This window comes from Centropristis striata, chromosome 19 (assembly GCF_030273125.1).
Source record: "Centropristis striata isolate RG_2023a ecotype Rhode Island chromosome 19, C.striata_1.0, whole genome shotgun sequence".
NCBI classification, from domain to species: domain Eukaryota; kingdom Metazoa; phylum Chordata; class Actinopteri; order Perciformes; family Serranidae; genus Centropristis; species Centropristis striata.
In genome coordinates, this window is record NC_081535.1 from 27,737,929 (window position 1) to 27,750,103 (window position 12,175).

Consider the following 12,175-nt stretch of genomic DNA (forward strand, 5'->3'; position numbering starts at 1 on the left):
ATAAAAGCTGTAGCTTGCCTGGGGCAAGGATCACAGTGCAAATTTGAACTATCTCGATATATGCGATATGGTCTAATTCCCGATCACATATAAAAATATATCTATATAATCACCCAGCCCTATTTTGGACCATTGGTTGGTACGCTCGAGAAGAGTCCACTAACTTCACAGCACAGGAGGAGGTAAAAAACAGCCAAGAGCCTGCAGACATCCATTGAACCAAGACCACACCAGCTGTCACACCACAGTCATGTTAGAGAATAGAGAGTAAGCTGACCTTTCATCCACATTACCATTTCAATCACCACAATCAGACAATAAGGGATCACAGCGTACCTAGCTGCATTTTAATCAGAACAAAATGAGCAAATCAACCCATCAAACAAATAACCACTGACATACAGACAAATAACGGTGTGGGACACTTCAAGTACCACCACAGCTCAGGAAAACCTTCCTCCTCTGTGAGAGACTTTATACTGCTCACCATGTTACCGTCTAACATGTTAAGATCCAGCAAACTGTTGGCTTGCATCAGTGGCCAACAGTGGGGCATCTAAAGTTGGCCAACGGCAAACTAGGGCTGCGATAAATGTTTATTTTAAAAGTGTTTGGTAATGAGTGCCTGACTACGGTTTTACTTTTTGGAAATCAGGTTCTTCTTGCAATTATTTCCAAAGGGAATTACAGGGTAAAACCAGTTTATATACAGAGTCCAAGAGGGTGTGTCAATGCTTCCTCATTTTTCTACGAGTATGCAATGTCTCGTAAAATAGTTTTGTTTCCTTTAAAAAGGATTACAAGAAAAACAGGTAAACTTGGTTCTTAACACTTACACAATATTATTGAGACCCCTGTTCCACACAGCATATGTGGTCACACATGGGCTTGAGAACTTGGACTTGAAAACTGGCTAATATCATTAGATTTTAGAGACTGTGGCACAAAAGCAACTGCAGCTGACATTGGTGTGAGTAATTGTTAGCAGCCATAATCTAATAATAGTTATAAATTATAAATAGATACAGATTCCACCAAATGAACTGACCGTGACAATACCTGGATAAACAGGAAATATTCATTCACTTCTTGTTTTTTTAAGTGACTTAAGACAAGACAAAACTGATTTTATAAAGTGCTTTTAGAGGCTCACTGCCATGCATGCAGTAGGTTGGGATCAAAGGCACACTGGGATTACACTGAGATGCTTAAAAATCATTGCCAAACAAAAATGTTTCATTAATTAAAGTAGGTATTTGCAAGCTTTTGATCCGACTACCCCATTGTTAATGTGAGTTGGGCCTTGTCAAGCATCTTGTTGTGATTGTACAATGATCTAGACTTCCTATACTCACTGGGCCAATTTAAAAACTTGATATGTATTGTGATTTTGAGACAAAGTCTGCCATTGTGCCAGAAACACTGAGAACCACTGGGATCTGCAGAGGCAATCTGCACAATCTTTGAAATAAAAACCATTTTACAAAACCTAGAGAACTTAAAACAGAAATTATATTGACAAAGAGACATTGGAAATGTATCAGTCAAATCCTGACAAATTTTACCCGTTGCTTTCAGTTAGCAAAGTGGCCAACTTTTATCTGCAATCCCCATTAAGCATCTAATCTGCTGACTATGAAGTGAAAGTATCAGATATAACTGATAACTGTGTTCAGCTGTGCATGATGGCTACCCCATGTATCCAGCATTTTTGTGGAGCACTGGTTGTACGTGTCTTAGAAACAGAAACGTTAGACATGATGGCAGTACACCACAACATTGGCAAAAGTTCTGAAGAGGAACTATTTGGATGCATGAAAACCAGATTTCCCACACTTGTCATGTTTAAACTTTACACCATTTCTTGCACACCAATGCGACACCTTGAATAAAAATGTGACCTTTCCATATCAAGCATGTATTCTGCAAATCATCCATCCACATCAATGTGACCTTTCACAATATATTTACAATCTTTTACTTTTAAGCCACTCACTCTTTTGTGCTGCAAAAGCACCAACTCTTAAATATATTAGAAAAGTTAGAAGTAAACACAGCAGTCATCATCACAGTCATCATCACAAGATGTTACATGCATGAAGGAACCCGTTTACATCATCAGGAAAAGTCCCGACTCATCACATCAGCCTGACCTACTGCTCACTGCTGACGTACATTTAATGCTGACGGTGCAAGAGTGTGAAAGATCATATAAAAGAGCCTCAGGCACCCAATGGCTGCTTAGTGCTGTGTTGATCAAAAACAAATCACTATCTGAACCACAGAAGTATCATAAAGTTGCAGCAGGGTTTCCAGATTAAACTAATATGACTCAGCTTTTCAGCAGTTCATTTTGCTGAGTCCATCCATCAATGTTCTCTCAGGTTTGTTCCTGTAATTCACAAGGACAGCTATAGAGCTGTGCTGATATAATGCCACAGTTTGGGGACCAATAACAAAGCTATACTAACTTTATAGTTGCCTTCTATTCAAAAATATGTTTATGTTCCCTAAAATGTTAATGCCAGGTGAACTACATTAGGTATGTCACAACTTTGAAAAGCCTATCAAAAGCCAAATAAGAAACCTGAAAACTCCAACACAGAGCACAGTACAGTACAGAGAGTGAAAACGAAAGATATTATTGCATGTTCCACAACCACTACTACCAGTTACAAGCTAACAAACAATATAAAAAGGTGCCAACTAGGGCTGGGCGATATATCAATATAAAAGATATATTGATATATTTTTAAATGTTATATGGAATTAAACCATATTGCATATATTGATATAGTTCACATTTTAAGATATTTTTATGTAAATGTGCACTTTATGGAGCTTTGTTTTTGTTTTGTTTTAAAGCTACTCCTGTTATACAGTATTTATGTTCACTTAAATAAACGGTTTCAATAAAACTACTTCTGACATTCCATATTTGGCTTCGACTTTGACTGAATATTTGCTCTCACTTTGCGATAAAAAGATAGGGATATATATATCGTATATCGATATTCAGCCTAAATGTATCAGGATATGACTTTTGGTCCATATCGCCCAGCCCTAGTGCCAATTACTCTTCGCATTTGATACCTCTACTCGCTGATTTGGCGAGTCCTCATCAGGAGTCTGGAGGCTCAAACATGTATGGATGAATCTTTTCAAAATAGACCAGAGGGCATAACTACCTCTGTAGCCTGCAGATCACTAGCCTGCTCAAAATGCTCTTTCACTGGGCAGCCAAGTGTGAGCAGTGATGGTGGATGGGGTGCAGGCCAGATCCAGGATTTCTCATTCAGGGAGACAGTAACTGCACTTTCAGCAGACACTCTGCAAAAATAGCATCCATCTATAATTTGAAAAGTTTATCAAAAAAAGAAATCTGACCAGACTTTCAATGCCAGCTTTCCATACTTGAAGTAAGTTCAAAACTTAAAATGAATTATTTTGATTATAAAAAATTGCAAATGTGCAAAAACATGTCAACCTAAATGGTTGGGTGTCTAAAGAAGTCATTTTTTACAAATTACATACAAATCAGCTGGTTTTAGTGGACAGACATTGAGGGAGTCTGTGCCATTTCATAATAAAGACTGAAATGTATTTTGCACTCAAGTGGAATGAGCACCTGTTATTCATATAAGTATATAAATAAAACAGGTGCTGTACTTTTAATCATTTACTACCTTTAAAGGGCCAGTGTGTTTGTGTGGGAATGTACATTTTAGTGAGCAATTTGAGTATTGGGTTGTCTTAGATTTTGCATGTATTTTTCTGACATTTCCAGGTAGTAATTGGTTTCTATACAACAGAGACATCCTGCAATGAAAAATAAGGAAATCTAAAAACCTCTCAGTTTGCTAAATGTTTGCTGTAGTGTAAAGTAAATGTGAGATGCAGCATACTAGGTGCTACATGTATAGCCACTGTAACCAAGAACCCAAGCTGAAGAAAATACAAGATATATTCCTGGGTTTTGTTTCTTTAAGGGTGTAATCTCTAGGGTTACTATTCTAGTGTCTCTACAGAAACCCATTGACTTTCTGTCTGGCAAACTGCACACCCTGCACTTTGGTCCAAATCAGCACAATAACAGACTTCAATAGTGACCAGAAGTATATAAACCTGTGCAGTAGTGTTCTCATTTCCCCTGCATTGTCTGTCTCAATTTTTAGCTGCCATTTAAAGACTCTCCAAACTGTAAGCTGCTGCTTCCACATACAGTAGTAAGGACTGGGGAAGTTGTCACCACTTTATCTTTCAAAAAGGCATGGAAAATGTACTGCTTCTTTTCTTTTTAAATCCCTTTTGTGTGCCTTTTTTGTTGTCATTCTGCATAAATTACTACAAGATTAGTTCATGATGACTAAGAATGCATAACTATGGGTTTTGGTGAGCTAGACACTGCTATATTTCTCCTGTGGCTGCAATGAACCACCATTTTGGACAAACCAAAGTGGCATGCATGTCTCATCACATAGCCGACACAAACAACAATAAAACAATCTTAAATTGGTTTATCTGCTAATGCTTTTCATTCCAAGCTGTACATAAACAACTATGTTACCTATAATGTACAGTACTGCTGCCAGTGGGTATCATATTTTTCTCTGTGGCAGTATCTCATCATAATTAATGACACAATAAGCCTTGATCTCAAAGGTTTTCCCTCCATTTCAGAGATATACTCCTCTCTCGCCACTCATCACTTCTTGCCGGATCGTGCATCGTCCCTTTGAAAAGGAGCACCCCCACTGATTTACAATAAGTCAGAATAACTCAATTATGGCTTACTCAAAATTAAACACTTCTTGAACAGGTTTCGGTTATCCTGACAGTGACAAATGTTTATGTAAATGTCATGGATGCAAATGTGTTGATTGAAAGGTCTATATTAACTTAAAGAGCCAATTCCCTTGATACAGCCATTAACTGAAGGCTGATTATTTTAAATGATAATTATCCACCTGCTAGTCCCCCCATGAGTTCGAAACCAAAGATTCAACAGGCATGGAGCTTCAATGAACCATTACCTCCCAAAATACTAGATCATTGTGTGCTATATAAATGCTGTCACACTGGAGGTCATGGTAATGCAATTTTCCCCAGTAACAGAAATGGTTGCAGTGTACTCCTCCTCCTCCTCCTCCTCCTCCTCCTCCTCCCTCTGTCCACCACTCCGCCCACTTCAAGAACCAAGCGCTCCCCCACACAGCCCCCCTCCGTCATATAGCTGAGGATCTGGGTCTAGCATGGTATCACAGTAACCGTGGAGGAGAAATACATCCATTTTAATCAGGCCAGCGTTGTAGCAGCCGCTACTGCTCTTGTTGCTATCTAATTCGCGTGACGTCTTGTTCAAATAGGCTCACACAATCTCAGTCTGTGCGTGCGTATATGTGTTTGGGTTTGGTTTGGAAATGAGAAAGAAGGTGGTGGGTGTATGCGATGGGGAGTGTGTGCACATTACAAGCACTAGTTTTGATTCATTGTTTCCTCCAAAGGCCATTTTCCACGGTAGGAAGGAATTCAAGAGGCAGAAAACTGTGCAAGACACAAGCAGCTCTTTACCTCTCTGAGCTGTTTTATAATTTAGCCTGCGTGTAAACTGATGCTGAAATGATTAGTAACTGCATTAATAAAATGATGTATGTATTCTATGTACCTGCAGCCAGGAAGAAACCTTCACCACATCAGCAACTAGGCCTTACTCAGGACTGTCAAACTACCTATCTCAGTCATGCAATTTAATCTCCAACAACTAGTTCCATTCTTTTTAGCAAGCCATACGGTCTGGAAAAAACAATATCAGGCAAGTTCCTAAAACTTACAATATTTATTTCATTTAAATGGACCACTAAAGGACTCTCCAATTTACAGTAAATATAAACAATGTCTTTTTTACTAAATGAGAAATAGTCCTGGATCAGGGCTATTCAGCAACATAGCTTTAAATAGGGCGATATGGCTCAATCTCCTGTTCCAAAATTGGTAATTTCATATCTCGATATGAATAGATATCACAATAAAGCACGTTTTCTGGTATTAAACCTGAAGCTTAGAAGAAAAAAAACATGCTTGAGTGTGAATTAAATACTTGACGAGGAAAAAGCACTGAGTATTTTCTTGTTTTTATGAGTTTTAGTGCAAATTTAACATAACAGTCAGGAAAATTATGAAGAATAAACATGGGCCATTTCACTGTCATATCTTCTGGTCAGGCAACCCAACAGGAAACCCATTATATCCATATGCTCTCCGCAAAGCCACCAGACTATTAGCAAAACCAGTAATTTTACTTCACAGAACACATGAATTGCAGGTCTCCAGGTAGCTCTTACCAACTTTGAAACACCAAAGTCACACAACAAAAAAAACTAACCGATAGAGGCAGCAGTAGACCAACAATTCATGTATCCTGTGAGGTAAAATTGATGTTTAGTGAAAGGAGTCTGGTGGTTTTGAAGGGAGCAGAGAGGGATATGAAAGCTCCCAGAAAGGCCTGCCTAGCAGCAAGATGATAAATATAGCATAGATTTAAATTGATATTCATTTATTATGTGAGCCTTCTTTTAGGTGGCTAACATAACACTCGTTCATAGCAGTACGTTGCTTAGCTTCTGTGCTGTTATCCTGCCTTCACTTCCAGTAGGTAAAACACCAACTATGCTAAACTACATCATACAACCCCACTTCAACTATCCAAACTATCACTTGTAACATCTGCAAAAATACAAAGCAGTATCTATAAAAGCAAGAAGCGTCTGTGTGTGTGTGTGTGTGTGTGTGTGTGTGTGTGTGTGTGTTAGACTGTTAGACTGACCAAAGATTTCGTATGTGGCTTGAGCATGGCACGAAGGTGTGCATCCTTGATTTTGAAGATTTAATTTATTTTTCAAAATATCATTTACGTAGGATGTGTTGCGGCATTGCACTGATTCTGATTGGACGCCTTTTAGGGGAGCCCTGCCCCGTTGTGTGATAAGCACCTGGTCAGTAACCCAATTCACTTTGGATTTTCACGCCTGACTCATCTCATCTGTAAGTCTATTTAGCCTACCTATCTTTCGGAGTTTTAAAGTGCGCTACAAGGTTTGATTTTCAAATAATATTTGAATAGTTTCCAGCGAATATCAATGTGTATGTGTATGTGCTGGATGCTGTGCGTACCTTGTGAAAAGTAAGTGTTTTATCTCCCATTATACAAATACATACTTCCTAAAGGCACTGCACTAGTTTACTAAAAGCAAATTACTTTCCCCATCCACTGTTAACCACCATGGTTAACTACGAGGAATAACTAGCCCACTGCTGCTTCAGCTAACTCATCAGAAGTTAAACCCATCATCATTTCTACAATAGTAGTAGTTTCTACAGAGAATAAGGAGGATATCTTCTTTAAAACAGGCCAGGCTATGGACGTTTATATAAAGGGGGACAGCAAATGCAATATGAATCAAAAACAAACAGCTGATAAATGCATTTTACAGAAAAGGTGGCGGATATAAAGGCCCATAACAATGTATACAAAAACATCTCAATCTGAATCAACAGCATGACAGGTGTAGCAAATATAGCACATTATCATATCACTGGTTATAGTAACCAAGGAAAGCTGTACAGAGCATACTGGTTTTAAAGGTGAGTTGTTAACATTCTGTGTCACTGTACAGCAACGGACATGCAGTTTTTTTTGGCGTCAAACAGTCATACCAATTGAATATTGCGCCAGGCTATCTGTGTTATCTTTGTTCATGAAGTATGTTTCCAAAGATTATTTTATTAATCAAGTTACCATCGTACTGTTGCACAACAGAGCTACTGTTAGTACATAAACAGCCACAAAGTAAACATTATGTTAACGTGTTCCTGTGTACTGCAGTCTACCAGTAGGTAGAAGAAAGAGCATTGTACTGGTTAACATTAATGACAACAGATAGTCCACACTCAAATATGCCATTAATAGGGACGTGTGCCCAACTTTGCAGGAAATGTTTTTCTGGTCCGTGTCCAACATTTTGTAGCCAAACCACGTCGAAGGTACATAAGTAGCCCCCCCATTTGGTACAAGCGGTCCTTGTTTCAGTTAGGCTGAGTTTAAAAATGGAAAGTAAAGTGTTGTCCAAATGACAAATAAATAAACATTTTATTTAATTTTGATATATAATTTTAACTCAAGCAATGTTTAAGTATGTTAATCGGTGCTGAAATGATAAATCGATTGGTTGATCAAGTATAAAACTAAACAATTTCAACAAAGTTAAAACAATCCATCATCCGGCTAAAACAGCAAACTTGTTGTTAGTCGTTTCTCTAGTTAATGTACAGATTTATGTTGGGATGCACCAACAATAAGTTATATAGTGTATTAGCCGTCAGAAATAAAGAAAATCAAAAAAAGAGTCTAAGTGGTGTTTGATTCTTTCAACCCATGGTCTAATTTCAATGAAATTAACAATAATATCAAACAGAGGAAGACAGCAACTCTTCTATCATTTACAGATTATTAACTGTGATCAATTTGTTTGTCCACTAATCAATTTATAGACAAATTAATAGACTAAACGACTGTTCTGCCATTATTTATGATTATAGCTATAGATGCAGCACTGGTGCAAACTGCCCTACAATTACCACCAGGTAGTAATATAACTAACCTCGGCCACTCGGCTCATAATGAGGGTCTGATGTGGATCACTTGCGGTCGGTAATTGGCCGCGGTCTCTCCTCAGCTGCTGCTCCCCTACCGGGCTGCGGTGCTGCTTCCTGCCCCTGTCGCTTTATCGCTCTGTATCAAGCCACTGTAACCCCTTTTTTCTTCTCCCCTGCCATCCCTCTCCCCTCTGTCGGCTTCCACTTCAGGAATAAATAAATAAATCAGCAGCCTCGCTGGGGGTTGGTGACGGCAGGAGAGAATCCCACAGTGGAAGTGAATGAGAAATCAGGACACGCATAGACGCAACACGGTACAGGAGCAGGGGTTTATTCGTATAAGGGCTGCGTGTTTTCAGGGTGAAATTAATTGACCGCAGGGCTAATTGGCCATGAATGAGTGGCGACAAGCAGAGCTGTACAACTGGCAACACAAACCACACGGGCCTCTCCATCCCCCCCTTTCCCCTTTCATTTCATTTTGAGCTAAAACACTCAAGCTAACTGAAATACTAATTCAAAGACGAACCTTATAAATACAATTAAAGCACCACACTCAAAACAGGAAATGAAACTGTCTGTTTTAGATCAAATTTACGTTCAAATTTCAGGTGGTTTCTTTGCTAAGAAGAAAGGTTGACTAGCCCCAAGGTGTGTAGCCGAGCACGGTCATTCCTTCAAGGAGCAGCCGAGAGACAGACAGGTGTAGTGGTCGGTGGTGTTAGCTAACCTCACGGGACACAGCCAGCGTTTCACCCCCCAAAACACAAACACATAATTCAGACACATTACACAGAGGACTCGGGACTTACCGTGGACGTTAACGCAGTGCTGGAGACATATTAGCAGCGGCAGCAGGAGGAACCCCGGTGTGGACGTGACCATCTCTGGCAGCGTAACGTACGGTGCTAGCTGAGCGCTCGCGGGCTGCCTCTGTGCCTCCTCTGTGCCTTCCTCGTCTTTGATTTTTATCGGTTCACGCGCAAACCACACATGCAGACTACACACACTCTCAAACACACACACACACATACACAGAGCGGATTAGAAGAGCACGGCCGCTCCAGCAGACGCCACCGACCGACCGACCAGCAGCACGCGCTGCACAGCTCTGTGACCGGAGAGGAGGAGGAGGAGGCGGCCACCGCGCAGACCACGCGCCTTTTGAGCTCGTTTCTACAACCACGCGCCGCCGTCAGGGCCGCTCGAGCTCCCGGTCGCTCCTCTCGAGCTGAAATCCATTCTCCCTAAAGTTGACGGTAACGAGCGGTCACACAGCAACCGGGTTGTTCTGGTGCACACAGAGTCCGTCACAGCTGAGCTGAGGAGGATTTTTTTTTTTTTTTTTTTTGCCACCTACTGTACGTCTTGGAACATTGTTAACCCTTCACTGTCCGCATGAAATAATAATTAAGAAAAAGATGAAGGGGATTCTTATTTACAGGTTCATCTCTATACTGCCCTACAAAGCCGAACTGCAGTAACTACATTTTTGGTCAAAATTGAGTTATAACTAAAAATGTTATCCATGGGGTTCTCAATCGTGCCATAGAAACTGTCTGCATCTGAATCTGAGTCACTGTGGCAACAAAGAAAATGTTAAATACACAATATTAAGAAAAAGCTGCTAAGCTTCCAACATTAGATTTTTTTTTTAAAAGGGAACGGGGAAATTTCAAGTGTAACAGCAGCAAAGTGGATAGCAAAAAATAAATAAATAGTAAACAGCAGTATAAACTAGAAATATAAGAATGGTATTAGCAAATAAACAAGAAAAAATATATTTAAAAAAATATTAACAATTAACAATCTCAACAAGTAGAAATATAAAAAGTAAACAAAACAAAAATTAAATTAAAACTATGTCTAACTGTGTCATTCTAAACAATTACATTCTCTTGGATATTTTTCCTTTCTGCATGTACAGGTGCATCTCAATAAATTAGAATAGTACCATGGAAAAGTCCATAATAGTCAAATAGCCCCAACCAAGTATTGAGTGCATATAAGATTACGATTAAGGGAAATAAAACAATAAATAGTAAACATCAGTATAAACTAGAAATATAAGCAGATAAACAAGTAAAAAATATAATAAAGTATCAACAATTTACAATACAGTCATGGAAAAAAATATTAGACCACCCTTGTTTTCTTCAATTTCTTGTTAATTTTAATGCCTGGTACAACTAAAGGTACATTTGTTTGGACAAATATAATGATATCAACAAAAATAACTGATAAGAGTTTAATTTAAGAGCTGATATCTAGACATTTTCCATGGTTTTCTTGATGATAATTTTGGTTATTATCAAGAAAACCATGTAAAATGGCTAGATATCAGCTCTTATATATACATATATATAAAAGCTATATATTACTACATATATATAAAAGCTATATACGTAACTTACAGTTTAATTAATGAATAAATAGGCACAAAAAAAAGTTCCCTGAATTAAATAAAAGCAGTTTTTTCTTTAGTTTCTTTATTTTACTATACAGGCTATACCTAACAACAGCAACATGGCTCATGCTATAGCTCCAATAGGACAGATGTAGGCTAGTTTTCTATGACCGTAGACTGTACCATTTAATGACTTTAGCTTCTTCCTAAACTGACATATCTACAATTCAAAACTGAGCACAACAAGCACTTTAAAGTGAGCATATGTTTTGATAAGAGGTGTCCACTGTGACCTAGAGTGTTGATGAGAGAATTAAATTAGCATTTATTTCTCAAGATTATCTGACTCTCTTCAAACAGGACTTACTCACCTTCACACCTGGCATACTTTGTGTGAGGGGCATCAGGCTGTCTGCTAGATAAGCGGAAGACCTTGAAAGTGCTTTGTATATCTAAAGACGATATATGATAATTTCCTCAGCACATAAAAGAACACTTCATCTTTCAGTTGATCACAAACATTCAAAAACAGCACATCTGGATGGTTTCACTGGACAGGAAGGAGAGGAAAAACTGTTTTCTAAAAAGTTTCAAAGCTGTTAGACAACTTTAGTGCAGTAAAAAATAACAATATTTACCTCCAAGATGATTTGGAGAAGAGGTATAAGGTTGCGTTGCACAAAAGGGAAATACCAAAGTAAAGTACAAGTAGAATGAAGTCAGGTAAATGGGACAATAGTAACTGTTATTTGTATTTGTATTCATTTATTTGCGCCATAGGAAAGGACAGTTACAAAAAACAGAAATGAAACAAGAATTGCAAAACAGTCTATTTGCATATAAATTAAAAATTGTTTCTAATTGTAGAAAGAAAATTCACATTTTAAAAATGGTCTAGAACCATAAATGGCACACTGTGAAAACTCCTATGATTGACTTTCAACTGGCTTTGTCAGCTTGTCTACATATCATATGTAAATGAAGTTATTACTGCAAATAAAACATGTGTATTTTCAGTAAATAGATGGATTCCAGAGGGTTAAGTATTAGCAACCTATCACCTAACATGTCATAGCATTGTTGCTACAAACGCCCTTTACATGAAACAATCACTTT

The 12,175-nt window shown here is 38.4% G+C and overlaps 1 protein-coding gene across 1 annotated transcript in view; it reads right to left on the minus strand.

Moving 5' to 3' along the window:
• Positions 1–9,662, minus strand: part of vldlr (very low density lipoprotein receptor) — an 83,279-nt gene extending 73,617 nt beyond the window's left edge. Inside the window, 3 exon segments of the mRNA XM_059357589.1 lie at positions 9,465–9,559; positions 9,561–9,622; positions 9,624–9,662. Of these exon segments, the coding sequence (XP_059213572.1) occupies positions 9,465–9,559; positions 9,561–9,622; positions 9,624–9,647 (181 nt within the window). The 5' untranslated portion in view covers positions 9,648–9,662.
• Positions 9,663–12,175: the final 2,513 nt, after the last annotated feature.